This window comes from Takifugu flavidus, chromosome 5 (assembly GCF_003711565.1).
Source record: "Takifugu flavidus isolate HTHZ2018 chromosome 5, ASM371156v2, whole genome shotgun sequence".
NCBI classification, from domain to species: Eukaryota; Metazoa; Chordata; class Actinopteri; order Tetraodontiformes; family Tetraodontidae; genus Takifugu; species Takifugu flavidus.
This window is the reverse complement of record NC_079524.1, coordinates 17,235,678-17,251,826: the sequence shown is the minus strand read 5'-3', so window position 1 is coordinate 17,251,826 and position 16,149 is coordinate 17,235,678. Positions and strand designations below refer to the sequence as shown.

The 16,149-nt window shown below is 44.0% G+C and overlaps 2 protein-coding genes, 4 non-coding genes and 1 pseudogene across 6 annotated transcripts in view; 2 read left to right on the top strand and 5 right to left on the bottom strand.

Annotated features, from left to right (window-relative positions):
* The window catches only part of LOC130525977 (uncharacterized), a 242,442-nt gene that overhangs the window by 22,127 nt on the left and 204,166 nt on the right, over positions 1-16,149 (top strand).
* LOC130526589 (5S ribosomal RNA) lies at positions 772-890 on the bottom strand. The gene has a single exon (XR_008950800.1). It is a non-coding gene; the product is annotated as a 5S ribosomal RNA (ribosomal RNA).
* LOC130526588 (5S ribosomal RNA) lies at positions 2,780-2,898 on the bottom strand. The gene has a single exon (XR_008950799.1). It is a non-coding gene; the product is annotated as a 5S ribosomal RNA (ribosomal RNA).
* LOC130526587 (5S ribosomal RNA) lies at positions 4,819-4,937 on the bottom strand. The gene has a single exon (XR_008950798.1). It is a non-coding gene; the product is annotated as a 5S ribosomal RNA (ribosomal RNA).
* Positions 6,827-6,945, bottom strand: LOC130526617 (5S ribosomal RNA). Its single transcript, XR_008950824.1, has one exon. It is a non-coding gene; the product is annotated as a 5S ribosomal RNA (ribosomal RNA).
* Positions 8,835-8,953, bottom strand: LOC130526612 (5S ribosomal RNA; annotated as a pseudogene).
* LOC130525980 (protein NLRC3-like) lies at positions 11,779-15,067 on the top strand. The gene is made up of 4 exons (XM_057033302.1): positions 11,779-12,063; positions 13,447-13,548; positions 13,819-13,931; positions 14,032-15,067. The coding sequence occupies exons 2-4, from the start codon at positions 13,448-13,450 to the stop codon at positions 14,868-14,870; spliced, it is 1,053 nt and encodes a 350-aa protein (XP_056889282.1). The 5' UTR covers positions 11,779-12,063; position 13,447; the 3' UTR covers positions 14,871-15,067.

The following is a 16,149-nucleotide window of genomic DNA, read 5'->3' as shown; positions in this document are numbered from 1 at the left end:
AAAGCATCAAGGTTTATTTGTTTGTCATTTATCAAAAGCACCAATATTTCAATAGCTCACCAGCAGGACATACTTCCTGGTTCGGGGAAACCGATGGACTGTTCAATGATTGTATACATGGAGGGGTTTCGCGAGGTGCTACGGCACAATCTATTTTAGCGGGGGTGTTTTAGAAGAGTAAGATGAACATGTATTTTACTATGCACTGGGTGGTTTTGATGGTGGAAATTTGTTTTGGGCGTTTTACGCATATTTTATATTTTCTGTTCGATTGTTATTTTGAGTTTGTAAATGTATTAGTTAGCGTAATAATTTTGATAATTGTTTTCACCTGTAGGAGGGCTACAGCTATAGAAGCCCTGGAGTAAGCCCCAGACGGGGTGGGATGTTGAGTTGGTTGGTTGTTATTTTGGAGAAAAAAGAATTGTTGGAGAAAGAGTCAAAGTTGTGGTGTGTAAAAGTGTGCAGGGTCTGTATGTTATTGTATGGATTCAACCTGGCATCTTCTGACACCACTTTATTTTTGGAAAATAAAAATAAATTTTTGGAGTAAAGAAGCTCCCGTCTCCCTCTCTCCTCCACCGCCGATCATCCTTGCGACACACACACACACACACACACACACACTCATAAAATATTAAATCTAAAACGATGTACAATAGTGCAACATTAAATCTCAATGTTAGAAGTACTTAAGAAGTGAATAACATCTGGCTGGATAATTATCAGGAACACTGGCGGCCTCTGCTGACCCAGTGGAGGAGTGCAAAAAGCTTACAGCACCTGGTATTCCCAGGCGGTCTCCCATCCAAGTACTAACCAGGCCCGACCCTGCTTAGCTTCCGAGATCGGACGAGATCGGGCGTTCTCAGGGTGGTATGGCCGTAAGCGAGAGCAGCCGCAAGAAAATGGCCTTTTGAAGTTAATACAACTCAAACTTATTTTCTTGAAACACTTATTCTGGTGGAGGTTGTCCATTTTGCTTTGTCACAGTCCAAACGTCAATGTTGGAGCAGCCTCCAATCCATTCCCCCCAAAAAGAAAAGGCTATATAGCCTATGAGCGTCATATCATCAAATCTGCCTAGAACGGCTCTTGGATGAGAGGTGAAACGTCTTCAAACAAATCAAACAAGATTCAACTCCGATAAATGAAATCAAGTTAAAAGCAATGTGCCATGGCCAGGGATCGATCCCGGGCCGGTGCGGGCCAGTCGAGAATCGCTGTAACAGACAACCTGATTGAAACCTCCTGAAGACCCCAGAGGGAGAGTTCGAATCCCGCTTTGGGCATTATCAAACGGAAGATATTTGATTGAAAAATTCACCATCATAAAAATGTTTAAAGAGCAAAGCAGTGTCTGTGAGGTTTATGAGCCACAAATGCTGCTCTTTTTAGGAGCACAGCAGTCTATTAAACTGTAGTTTGTGTCATAGCATAGTTTTATTGACAAATTCTAAATTGCAAGTCGCAGATATGAACAGGGAAATGCTACGTTATCTGCTTATTCTGTTACAAATATTCTGATGAGATAGGTGGGGAGTTAATTCAGTTGGGGATAGACAGATGGAATATTAGTGTTGTTAGTATGATACTTGAGTTCTTTAGATATTGTTTTCAATTCCGGACTCTGCCGCCTTGAGTTGGCTTTTGCGAAGACAGAAATGTTGACAATAGTGTGGACCAAAGTGGGAAATTCAATTTTATTTAAACACAAACACACGTACACAGACACACACACACACGGAGTGAGCCGTGCCACTTACGCCGACACGTTTGCATTTCATTTCCATTCCGTTCTGTCTTGGTTTACTCGGTTGAAGCATTTCACACACACCACTTTTTACCATCGCTTCTTATTGGAATACATTGTAGCCGACATGCACGGCATGGCCAACCGGCATTTATGTTCCAATTAGTTCCACCCAAGTAAACAACGCGCGTCATATTGCCTCACCGTGTCACCTCCCGTCTGTTTAACGTTGCCCAAAGAATCACACTCACACTATGGCTGTTTAAAAGCATCAAGGTTTATTTGTTTGTCATTTATCAAAAGCACCAATATTTCAATAGCTCACCAGCAGGACATACTTCCTGGTTCGGGGAAACCGATGGACTGTTCAATGATTGTATACATGGAGGGGTTTCGCGAGGTGCTACGGCACAATCTATTTTAGCGGGGGTGTTTTAGAAGAGTAAGTTGAACATGTATTTTACTATGCACTGGGTGGTTTTGATGGTGGAAATTTGTTTTGGGCGTTTTACGCATATTTTATATTTTCTGTTCGATTGTTATTTTGAGTTTGTAAATGTATTAGTTAGCGTAATAATTTTGATAATTGTTTCACCTGTAGGAGGGCTACAGCTATAGAAGCCCTGGAGTAGACCCCAGACGGGGTGGGATGTTGAGTTGGTTGGTTGTTATTTTGGAGAAAAAAGAATTGTTGGAGAAAGAGTCAAAGTTGTGGTGTGTAAAAGTGTGCAGGGTCTGTATGTTATTGTATGGATTCAACCTGGCATCTTCTGACACCACTTTATTTTTGGAAAATAAAAATAATTTTTGGAGTAAAGAAGCTCCCGTCTCCCTCTGTCTCCTCCACCGCCGATCATCCTTGCGACACACACACACACACGCTCATAAAATATTAAATCTAAAACGATGTACAATAGTGCAACATTAAATCTCAATGTTAGAAGTACTTAAGAAGTGAATAACATCTGGCTGGATAATTATCAGGAACACTGGCGGCCTCTGCTGACCCAGTGGAGGAGTGCAAAAAGCTTACAGCACCTGGTATTCCCAGGCGGTCTCCCATCCAAGTACTAACCAGGCCCGACCCTGCTTAGCTTCCGAGATCGGACGAGATCGGGCGTTCTCAGGGTGGTATGGCCGTAAGCGAGAGCAGCCGCAAGAAATGGCCTTTTGAAGTTAATACAACTCAAACTTATTTTCTTGAAACACTTATTCTGGTGGAGGTTGTCCATTTTGCTTTGTCACAGTCCAAACGTCAATGTTGGAGCAGCCTCCAATCCATTCCCCCCAAAAAGAAAAGGCTATATAGCCTATGAGCGTCATATCATCAAATCTGCCTAGAACGGCTCTTGGATGAGAGGTGAAACGTCTTCAAAAAAATCAAACAAGATTCAACTCCGATAAATGAAATCAAGTTAAAAGCAATGTGCCATGGCCAGGGATCGATCCCGGGCCGGTGCGGGCCAGTCGAGAATCGCTGTAACAGACAACCTGATTGAAACCTCCTGAAGACCCCAGAGGGAGAGTTCGAATCCCGCTTTGGGCATTATCAAACGGAAGATATTTGATTGAAAAATTCACCATCATAAAAATGTTTAAAGAGCAAAGCAGTGTCTGTGAGGTTTATGAGCCACAAATGCTGCTCTTTTTAGGAGCACAGCAGTCTATTAAACTGTAGTTTGTGTCATAGCATAGTTTTATTGACAAATTCTAAATTGCAAGTCGCAGATATGAACAGGGAAATGCTACGTTATCTGCTTATTCTGTTACAAATATTCTGATGAGATAGGTGGGGAGTTAATTCAGTTGGGGATAGACAGATGGAATATTAGTGTTGTTAGTATGATACTTGAGTTCTTTAGATATTGTTTTCAATTCCGGACTCTGCCGCCTTGAGTTGGCTTTTGCGAAGACAGAAATGTTGACAATAGTGTGGACCAAAGTGGGAAATTCAATTTATTTAAACACAAACACACGTACACAGACACACACGCACGGAGTGAGCCGTGCCACTTACGCCGACACGTTTGCATTTCATTTCCATTCCGTTCTGTCTTGGTTTACTCGGTTGAAGCATTTCACACACACCACTTTTTACCATAGCTTCTTATTGGAATACATTGTAGCCGACATGCACGGCATGGCCAACCGGCATTTATGTTCCAATTAGTTCCACCCAAGTAAACAACGCGCGTCATATTGCCTCACCGTGTCACCTCCCGTCTGTTTAACGTTGCCCAAAGAATCACACTCACACTATGGCTGTTTAAAAGCATCAAGGTTTATTTGTTTGTCATTTATCAAAAGCACCAATATTTCAATAGCTCACCAGCAGGACATACTTCCTGGTTCGGGGAAACCGATGGACTGTTCAATGATTGTATACATGGAGGGGTTTCGCGAGGTGCTACGGCACAATCTATTTTAGCGGGGGTGTTTTAGAAGAGTAAGATGAACATGTATTTTACTATGCACTGGGTGGTTTTGATGGTGGAAATTTGTTTTGGGCGTTTTACGCATATTTTATATTTTCTGTTCGATTGTTATTTTGAGTTTGTAAATGTATTAGTTAGCGTAATAATTTTGATAATTGTTTTCACCTGTAGGAGGGCTACAGCTATAGAAGCCCTGGAGTAAGCCCCAGACGGGGGGGGATGTTGAGTTGGTTGGTTGTTATTTTGGAGAAAAAAGAATTGTTGGAGAAAGAGTCAAAGTTGTGGTGTGTAAAAGTGTGCAGGGTCTGTATGTTATTGTATGGATTCAACCTGGCATCTTCTGACACCACTTTATTTTTGGAAAATAAAAAAAATTTTTGGAGTAAAGAAGCTCCCGTCTCCCTCTGTCTCCTCCACCGCCGATCATCCTTGCGACACACACACACACACACACACACACACACACACACACACACACACTCACACATCATAAAATATTAATCTAAAACGATGTACAATAGTGCAACATTAAATCTCAATGTTAGAAGTACTTAAGAAGTGAATAACATCTGGCTGGATAATTATCAGGAACACTGGCGGCCTCTGCTGACCCAGTGGAGGAGTGCAAAAAGCTTACAGCACCTGGTATTCCCAGGCGGTCTCCCATCCAAGTACTAACCAGGCCCGACCCTGCTTAGCTTCCGAGATCGGACGAGATCGGGCGTTCTCAGGGTGGTATGGCCGTAAGCGAGAGCAGCCGCAAGAAAATGGCCTTTTGAAGTTAATACAACTCAAACTTATTTTCTTGAAACACTTATTCTGGTGGAGGTTGTCCATTTTGCTTTGTCACAGTCCAAACGTCAATGTTGGAGCAGCCTCCAATCCATTCCCCCCAAAAGAAAAGGCTATATAGCCTATGAGCGTCATATCATCAAATCTGCCTAGAACGGCTCTTGGATGAGAGGTGAAACGTCTTCAAACAAATCAAACAAGATTCAACTCCGATAAATGAAATCAAGTTAAAAGCAATGTGCCATGGCCAGGGATCGATCCCGGGCCGGTGCGGGCCAGTCGAGAATCGCTGTAACAGACAACCTGATAGAAACCTCCTGAAGACCCCAGAGGGAGAGTTCGAATCCCGCTTTGGGCATTATCAAACGGAAGATATTTGATTGAAAAATTCACCATCATAAAAATGTTTAAAGAGCAAAGCAGTGTCTGTGAGGTTTATGAGCCACAAATGCTGCTCTTTTTAGGAGCACAGCAGTCTATTAAACTGTAGTTTGTGTCATAGCATAGTTTTATTGACAAATTCTAAATTGCAAGTCGCAGATATGAACAGGGAAATGCTACGTTATCTGCTTATTCTGTTACAAATATTCTGATGAGATAGGTGGGGAGTTAATTCAGTTGGGGATAGACAGATGGAATATTAGTGTTGTTAGTATGATACTTGAGTTCTTTAGATATTGTTTTCAATTCCGGACTCTGCCGCCTTGAGTTGGCTTTTGCGAAGACAGAAATGTTGACAATAGTGTGGACCAAAGTGGGAAATTCAATTTTATTTAAACACAAACACACGTACACAGACACACACACACACGGAGTGAGCCGTGCCACTTACGCCGACACGTTTGCATTTCATTTCCATTCCGTTCTGTCTTGGTTTTCTCGGTTGAAGCATTTCACACACACCACTTTTTACCATCGCTTCTTATTGGAATACATTGTAGCCGACATGCACGGCATGGCCAACCGGCATTTATGTTCCAATTAGTTCCACCCAAGTAAACAACGCGCGTCATATTGCCTCACCGTGTCACCTCCCGTCTGTTTAACGTTGCCCAAAGAATCACACTCACACTATGGCTGTTTAAAAGCATCAAGGTTTATTTGTTTGTCATTTATCAAAAGCACCAATATTTCAATAGCTCACCAGCAGGACATACTTCCTGGTTCGGGGAAACCGATGGACTGTTCAATGATTGTATACATGGAGGGGTTTCGCGAGGTGCTACGGCACAATCTATTTTAGCGGGGGTGTTTTAGAAGAGTAAGTTGAACATGTATTTTACTATGCACTGGGTGGTTTTGATGGTGGAAATTTGTTTTGGGCGTTTTACGCATATTTTATATTTTCTGTTCGATTGTTATTTTGAGTTTGTAAATGTATTAGTTAGCGTAATAATTTTGATAATTGGTTTCACCTGTAGGAGGGCTACAGCTATAGAAGCCCTGGAGTAGACCCCAGACGGGGTGGGATGTTGAGTTGGTTGGTTGTTATTTTGGAGAAAAAAGAATGTTGGAGAAAGAGTCAAAGTTGTGGTGTGTAAAAGTGTGCAGGGTCTGTATGTTATTGTATGGATTCAACCTGGCATCTTCTGACACCACTTTATTTTTGGAAAATAAAAATAAATTTTTGGAGTAAAGAAGCTCCCGTCTCCCTCTGTCTCCTCCACCGCCGATCATCCTTGCGACACACACACACACACGCTCATAAAATATTAAATCTAAAACGATGTACAATAGTGCAACATTAAATCTCAATGTTAGAAGTACTTAAGAAGTGAATAACATCTGGCTGGATAATTATCAGGAACACTGGCGGCCTCTGCTGACCCAGTGGAGGAGTGCAAAAAGCTTACAGCACCTGGTATTCCCAGGCGGTCTCCCATCCAAGTACTAACCAGGCCCGACCCTGCTTAGCTTCCGAGATCGGACGAGATCGGGCGTTCTCAGGGTGGTATGGCCGTAAGCGAAGCAGCCGCAAGAAAATGGCCTTTTGAAGTTAATACAACTCAAACTTATTTTCTTGAAACACTTATTCTGGTGGAGGTTGTCCATTTTGCTTTGTCACAGTCCAAACGTCAATGTTGGAGCAGCCTCCAATCCATTCCCCCCAAAAAGAAAAGGCTATATAGCCTATGAGCGTCATATCATCAAATCTGCCTAGAACGGCTCTTGGATGAGAGGTGAAACGTCTTCAAAAAAATCAAACAAGATTCAACTCCGATAAATGAAATCAAGTTAAAAGCAATGTGCCATGGCCAGGGATCGATCCCGGGCCGGTGCGGGCCAGTCGAGAATCGCTGTAACAGACAACCTGATTGAAACCTCCTGAAGACCCCAGAGGGAGAGTTCGAATCCCGCTTTGGGCATTATCAAACGGAAGATATTTGATTGAAAAATTCACCATCATAAAAATGTTTAAAGAGCAAAGCAGTGTCTGTGAGGTTTATGAGCCACAAATGCTGCTCTTTTTAGGAGCACAGCAGTCTATTAAACTGTAGTTTGTGTCATAGCATAGTTTTATTGACAAATTCTAAATTGCAAGTCGCAGATATGAACAGGGAAATGCTACGTTATCTGCTCATTCTGTTACAAATATCTGATGAGATAGGTGGGGAGTTAATTCAGTTGGGGATAGACAGATGGAATATTAGTGTTGTTAGTATGATACTTGAGTTCTTTAGATATTGTTTTCAATTCCGGACTCTGCCGCCTTGAGTTGGCTTTTGCGAAGACAGAAATGTTGACAATAGTGTGGACCAAAGTGGGAAATTCAATTTTATTTAAACACAAGCACACTTACACAGACACACACGCACGGAGTGAGCCGTGCCACTTACGCCGACACGTTTGCATTTCATTTCCATTCCGTTCTGTCTTGGTTTACTCGGTTGAAGCATTTCACACACACCACTTTTTACCATAGCTTCTTATTGGAATACATTGTAGCCGACATGCACGGCATGGCCAACCGGCATTTATGTTCCAATTAGTTCCACCCAAGTAAACAACGCGCGTCATATTACCTCACCGTGTCACCTCCCGTCTGTTTAACGTTGCCCAAAGAATCACACTCACACTATGGCTGTTTAAAAGCATCAAGGTTTATTTGTTTGTCATTTATCAAAAGCACCAATATTTCAATAGCTCACCAGCAGGACATACTTCCTGGTTCGGGGAAACCGATGGACTGCTCAATGATTGTATCCATGGAGGGGTTTCGCGAGGTGCTACGGCACAATCTATTTTAGCGGGGGTGTTTTAGAAGAGTAAGATGAACATTTATTTTACTATGCACTGGGTGGTTTTGATGGTGGAAATTTGTTTTGGGCGTTTTACGCATATTTTATATTTTCTGTTCGATTGTTATTTTGAGTTTGTAAATGTATTAGTTAGCGTAATAATTTTGATAATTGTTTTCACCTGTAGGAGGGCTACAGCTATAGAAGCCCTGGAGTAAGCCCCAGACGGGGTGGGATGTTGAGTTGGTTGGTTGTTATTTTGGAGAAAAAAGAATTGTTGGAGAAAGAGTCAAAGTTGTGGTGTGTAAAAGTGTGCAGGGTCTGTATGTTATTGTATGGATTCAACCTGGCATCTTCTGACACCACTTTATTTTTGGAAAATAAAAATACATTTTTGGAGTAAAGAAGCTCCCGTCTCCCTCTGTCTCCTCCACCGCCGATCATCCTTGCGACACACACACACACACACACTCATAAAATATTAAATCTAAAACGATGTACAATAGTGCAACATTAAATCTCAATGTTAGAAGTACTTAAGAAGTGAATAACATCTGGCTGGATAATTATCAGGAACACTGGCGGCCTCTGCTGACCCAGTGGAGGAGTGCAAAAAGCTTACAGCACCCGGTATTCCCAGGCGGTCTCCCATCCAAGTACTAACCAGGCCCGACCCTGCTTAGCTTCCGAGATCGGGCGAGATCGGGCGTTCTCAGGGTGGTACACCCATCCATCCATCCATCCATCCATCCATCCATCTTTCTAACTTTATCTGCTGTATTATAATGCAGCCACAGGTGAACCACTAAATTGTCTGTCTTAACAAGCTAAAGACATCAAAGCTCTAAAGACATCAAAGCTCTAAAGACATCAAAGCTCTAAAGACATCAAAGCTCTGTCTTCCTCTAATTCTTCCTCCCAACGGAGCTGAAGACACCTCAGTGTTAGTGGAGAACCCTCCTCCTGTGTCCCGGTGAACCACCAATACCCTGAGCTCTTCTCCGCACACACACAGGTGACCCGGGAGCACCTACGGTCTGGCAGAGGTGACCGATGCCTCGGATCTTGAAGGATCCGGTGGGCTGAGAGGAGTCCAGCTTCAGGTAGACGGCTTCTTTGGTGAGCGGGAGGCTCTGCCTGAGCGGCGAGGCCACGTGAAGAGGTTGCTGGTTCTGCATCCGTCAATCACACAGACGGCACCCGCACAGACGGCGCCCTCACAGACGGCACCCGCACAGACGGCGCCCGCACAGACGGCACCCGCACAGACGGCACCCTCACAGACGGCACCCGCACAGACGGCACCCGCACAGACGGCACCCTCACAGACGGCACCCGCACAGACGACACCCTCACAGACGGCACCCTCACAGACGGCACCCGCACAGACGGCACCCGCACAGACGGCTGCTTCTTCTGATCAGCGTTACCGGCTGCAGATGTCTGACAGGAGTCGCGCTCCACGCCAAGTGTGGCGGCCGCTCCTCTCCCCCGGAGGGTTTATGTGGGGGGGCCGGGGGGGCGTGTCCAAGGAGGGTGCGTCTGCGCCGTCCAATCGGCTGCAGCGCTAAGATAGCGTGAGAAGGGAGCGCGGCGAGGAGGCAGAAATATGCGGCGCAGCCACGAGCTGCAGACGCGTTACAGCTGAGCTGTCATGTTACACACGGGCCCCTCCCGTCTCTGGGACGTCCTGAGTCCTGACAGGTTGACACGCTGGCGGGACGTGATGGACACAGGAGATGAGAAGTACATGGAGGACGTGTATGATATAAAGGATGTGAGGGACATGGAGGATGTGAGGGACATGGAGAACATGCAGGATGTGAGGACATGGAGAACATGCAGGATGTGAGGGACATGGAGAACATGCAGGATGTGAGGGACATGAGAACATGCAGGATGTGAGGGACATAGAGGACATGTATGATATAAAGGATGTGAGGGAGATGGACGTGAGGGACATGGAGGACGTGAGGGACATGGAGAACATGCAGGATGTGAGGGACATGGAGGATGTGAGGGACATGGAGGACATGTATGATATAAAGGATGTGAGGGAGATGAAGGATGTGAAAGACATGAAGGATATGAAGGATATGAGGGACGTGAGGGACATGAGGGACGTGAGGGACAGCTACTCTGACTCAGGACAGGAAGAGCAGAAACTGGGTTGAAGTTCCTCCTCTCACCACTGGGGGGCAGTGGTGTCAAGCGGCAGGACGTCTGAGGGCCGCGCGCGAGCGGGACAATCGTGAACTCTTCATCTGGATCGTTGTTGGGATGCGACTCCGATCAAACCCTAAATAATAAAGCACGTGGCGAAGCGGTCGCCATGGAGACGCTCTGCTGAGTGTTGAAGTCAAGACCAAAGTCCCCCCCTCAAAGAGGTGATTCGCCTGTGGGGGGGACACACGCTGCCTGTGTGTGTCTGTGTGTGTGTGTGTGTGGTGTACAAGAACAAGAACAAACATGTTTAACCTCAGTCCAAGAACATCTGACCTGAAATGATCAGAAACCTTCAGCGTAAAAAGATGGTGGAGAGAAAGCTGCTGGGAGGTTCTCAGAAGAGAAGTGGCATTAAAGCCAGCTGGAAGAGTCCAGCCTGCTTCCTGCTCCTCCAAACAGGCGTCTCCACACCAACACTGAGGAACACGGGCTTCTGTTCTTCCTTCTTCTCTTCTGACTATTGTGTGTTTGATGAATGCAGCATCCACTCACTGCCCCCCCCCCCCCCCCCCCCTCATTTACACTGCTCCTGGTTTCACAATGCTCCTCAGACAGATGCAACCAGAGACACTGATGCCGTCAGACAATAAACCTGAGTGTTGTTGTGTCCGGTTATTAACATGTTCCATGCTTTTCCTTCTGCAACAGTTCATCACACCTGCTCAGGGAAACCTCGGTGTAAAGGAGGTGAAGCCGTGCCTCAGTGACTCTACTTTGCTGTTTTAGAAACTCACAGTTATTAGATGAATATACAGTGTGCACGTACGCGCACACGTGTGTATAAACACTTAATACACGTGTGTGCGTGGATGTAGACTTTTTAGTACTTTGGGTTCATAGACTTTTTAGTATTTTGCAGATACGTGTCTGTATATAAACCAGATCCTCCTGTAATAAAGAACTAAAGGCTGACTGTTGTCACGTGACCTGTCTCCGTCTGTGTCCGATGATGGAACCTGCCTGGAACATCTGGTCCACAGAAAAAGCAAAACAGCTCACAGAACTGGTCCAGTTTAGACCCAAAAATGACAATAAATAATGAAAATGTGTGACGCAGTAGAACAATGGATGAACTTTCTATTGGTCATTGACAGTTTCAGTCATCATCATCAGAATCCATCAAAAATATTCAAACCAACAAACTACACATCGAACCGCAAAGTTTAGAGCTTAAAGGGAGCGACAGGTGAAGATTTAAAGCTCAACGCAGCTGAAGAAGTTCCAAAAAGGAGAAATATCATGTGGTGTTTACCGTCCCCCGGTGGACACGCGTGGAACTGCAGACAATAGTTAAACGCGCTCCGACACATTCTGACCTCTGCTGCTCCTCCTGGACTCCAGGGCTGCAGAAATATGCTGCTTTTACAAGTCTTTAAAATCTGTCAAGCATCATAAATCTTATTTATTTATTTAACTAAGTTAGTCAGTTTTAATTTAAATGCAAAAACATATTTATGGCATTAAAATAGCAAAACAACTTTTAATCTTGAACCCTCCCAGAATGCTTTTATAGTAGTGGAATATAAATCAACAGCCATAAAGTTGTTCATTAACAGAGGAAAAAGGAAAGGTAAAAGTTTTCCGTTCAGACTGAGCAGGAAGACTGAAGACCGACAAGGTGAGTGGAAACGAAGAGCATTATTGAAAAGAATTGACAGTTGTGTTTGGAGATAAAATCAAGATTTGAAAACATTTTTATGACTATTGAAGAGCTGCATAGAGCTGAAGAATTCTTGTCTTAAGAAAATTCAACTAGACTTCATATTTAGTTTTAGCACAAAACATCGTTATACATTATAAATGAAGAGGTCTTATTTAACTTTCTTATAGTCTGGCTTTAGTTATAGTTGAATAGTCTTTCTAAGTGAAGTTTAGTTTATTTTTCTGCTCTTTGCTACTGATCCTAAAAGAACTTTGAACTTTAAACCCTCCAAGAACGCTTTTATGGTAGTAATATATACGCCATAAAGCTGCTGATTAGGTTTTAAAAGTGAAAGTATTCTGTTCAGACGAAGCAGGAAGAACGACAAGGTGAGTGTAAAGTGAGTATTATGCTGTTAACGTTGTTAGAGAGTCTTAACAGGTATTAACAACATTTTAAAACTTTTTTGTGACAGGTGAAAAGCTCTTAGAGTTATTAGAGTTGTTCAACAGTCCAGGTTACAGCTGGATATTTTGGTATTACCTGTCAAACAACATCTAATCGTGGGCAAGTTAGCATCTCTCAGCCGGACCAAATTAAGACAATAAACTAAATAACTAAATCCACACAGGATCACAGGACACCAACAGGATTTTGGGTTCATGTTGCACGTTTTCTCACAGTGGTTTATTGTTCTATGTTGTGGAACCACTGTGAAAGAAATGCAGGAGTGGGTGTCATTTCTTTCATCTATTTTAAATAGAGCAGTGATCTTTGAGGACTTGGATCATAGAAATAATTGAAGAGGGGAACACATGAGGGAAGTTAAAAAGTCCTGACTAGCATGTTTATGTAGCACCAGATAATTTAGTGGCTGAGCTGAAGACAGTCCTTTCACCATGTTGGCCTGTGGAAAACCAGTGTTGTCGGCCCGATGGACCAGCGTCCCCGTCGTTGCCGGACCACCGTTGGCCACCAGTTGGGTTTTGGGATCAAAGTGGGGGCGTTTCCTGTATCCGGTTCTCCTCACGGATCCATGACTACAACATGTTGCTGCAAGTGCAGAGACGTTTGCTCTGGAAAGAACTTTAGAGCACATTCAGTGCTGCAGGATGAGGGGCTGGAAAAGGTGCCAGTTCTTTTCTCACTGCAGGGAACAGTTAAAAAAAGCAGCTTCAACTCTGAAAACATGAAAATGATACAGAGACATCATTGATTTATTGATTCAGTTGCTATTCAGAATGGATTAGAAATGTTCCTGTTTGATAAAAATGCAGTGAATTGGGATTATTTAACTCCAACCTCTACAGATTATTTACCTTCATCACAGTCTCATCACTATTTCTGATGTTTCCTCAGGATGGACGAGGACAGAGCAGAGTCCACAGTGCCCAGCTGTGTGTCCCTGAAGAGTGACCAGTCCAAAGATAGAGTAATAAACTTCAGAAGTTCAGAGGAAATGTAAGAAAACTAAAGCGTGATGATGTGTTTGTGTGGCAGCTGTTAGTCACATTAACAGCAGCAGGTTGTGAGTTTATTATTGGAGATGTTTAACACTTAAACCTCAGACAGTCATATAGTTACAGACTTAATGTGAATATTGTTGATTAGAAACAAGAATCAGGTTTAAACTGAAAGATGAATTCAGACATAAATGCTGGAACAATATTGAGTCTTGATCAGGTTCTTTCATCCTATAAATCAAAGGACTAATAGAGATGTGTTTCATAGTGAGAGGGGGGAGCACATCCTATCAAACTGGGACCAGTCAGCTCCACCAGGAGAGTCCTCTTGTTCACAATCTGGAAGCAGATCTGGAGATGCTGAAATGAAGCCCAAACAAAGTAAAACTGTTCAATATGAGATTTAATTTGTGATGTCATGAATTTGGAGTTGTGTTGATGATTTATTATAGATGGAAACCATTGGTTTACTTATGTTCAGGAAGTGATCTGCAGGAGGTGATAGAAGGTCATAAGATGAGTCTGAAGAGAAGATGTGAACATGTGACTGAAGGAACTCATGAAGCAGGAAGTGGAACCCTGCTGAACAAGATCTACACTGAGCTCTACATCACTGAGGGACAAAGTGAGGAGGTGGACACACAACATGAGGTGAGCCAGCTTGAGAGAACCTCCAAGAAGAACATCCAGGACACTCCAATCAAGTGCCAGGACATCTTCAAAGTCTTATCTGAGCAACAGAGACACATCAGAGTGGTTCTGACCAACGGTGTCGCCGGCGTTGGAAAAACCTTCTCAGTGCAGAAGTTCAGTCTGGACTGGGCAGAAGGTTTGGAGAACCAAGACATCAGTCTGGTGCTTCCGCTCTCATGCAGGGAGCTGAACTTGGTCAGAGATGAGCAGCACAGTCTTCTCTCACTGCTTCATGTTTTCCATCCAACATTACAGAAGATCAGAGCAGAAGATCTGACTGTCTGGAAACTTCTGTTCATCTTTGATGGCCTGGATGAAAGCAGATTTTCACTGCGTTTCAAGAAGCATCAGGTCATCTCTGATGTCACACAAGTATCGTCCGTTGGCGTGCTCCTGGTGAACCTCATCCAGGGGAACCTGCTTCCCTCAGCTCTCATCTGGATCACCTCCAGACCTGCAGCAGCCTATCAGATTCCTCCCTCGTGTGTTGACAGGATCACAGAAGTACGAGGCTTCACTGACTCCCAGAAGGAGGAGTACTTCAGGAGGAGGTTCGGTGATGAAGATCTGTCCAAGAGAATCATCTCACACATCAAGGCTCCAGGAGCCTCCACATCATGTGTTTGATCCCAGTTTTCTGCTGGATCACTGCTATAGTTCTGGAGGACATGATGACCAGAGACCAGAGAGGAGAGCTGCCCCAAACCCTGACTGACCTCTACTCACACTTCCTGAGGGTTCAGATAAAGAGGAAGAAGCAGAAGTATGGAGGAAAGCAGAGACCAGAGGAACTGACTGAGGCTGATAAAGAACTCCTTCTGAAGTTGGGTCGGCTGGCGTTTGAACATCTGCAGAAAGGAAACATCATGTTCTACTCAGAAGACCTGGAGCGATGTGGACTGGACGTCTCCGAGGTGTCGGTGTACTCAGGAGTTTGTACAGAGATCTTCAAGAGAGAGAGTGTGATCTTCCAGAAATCAGTCTACTGCTTTGTTCATCTGAGCATTCAGGAGTTTCTGGCTGCCGTCTACATGTTCCACTGTTACACCAGGAAAGACACAGCGGTTATAAATAAGTTCCTAAAATATTCAAAACCGAACGACTTTTCCTGGTTTCCTGGGTTGTTTAATAACGATCCAGTCACATCTCTTGATGACTTCCTCAGGAGAGCACTAAGGAAATCTCTGAAAAGTAAAAATGGCCACCTGGACTTGTTTGTTCGCTTCCTTCATGGTCTCTCTCTGGAGTCCAATCAGAGGATCTTGGGTGGACTGTTGGATCAGACGGACAGCCACCCAGAAACCATCCAGAAGGTCCTCAACAACCTGAAGGAGGTTAACAGTGATAAAATCTCCCCAGACAGAAGCATCAACATCTTCCACTGTCTGATGGAGATGAAGGATCAGTCAGTCCATCAGGAGATCCAAGAGTTCCTGAAGTCAGCGAAGAAATCAAAGAGGGAACTGTCAGAGATCCACTGTTCAGCTCTGGCCTACCTGCTGCAGATGTCAGAGGAGGTTCTGGATGAGCTGAACCTGCTGCAGTACAACACCTCAGAGGAGGGACGACGTCGCCTGATTCCAGCTGTGAGGAACTGCAGGAAGTTCCAGTAAGTAAAGATTTTTGGGGCCGGACATCGGCGTTTAAATCAAGCGAGTGGATCATGTCAGGTAGCAATACCCCCTCCAGTGGTCATTCCTTCAATTCTTTATTTCCATTGCAGCGTCCATAAATAAAAAAACAACAACAATTCATCCAGAAATGTTCAACACTGGCTGGATATAAGTTCAAAGGTCAATCCAGACAAACCAACATAAGGCAGGAATAATAGGAGCCACAAGTTAACTGACTATCATGAAATTACTGTCATGTCATTAAATAACTTTTGTTTGTTTGTATACATCGT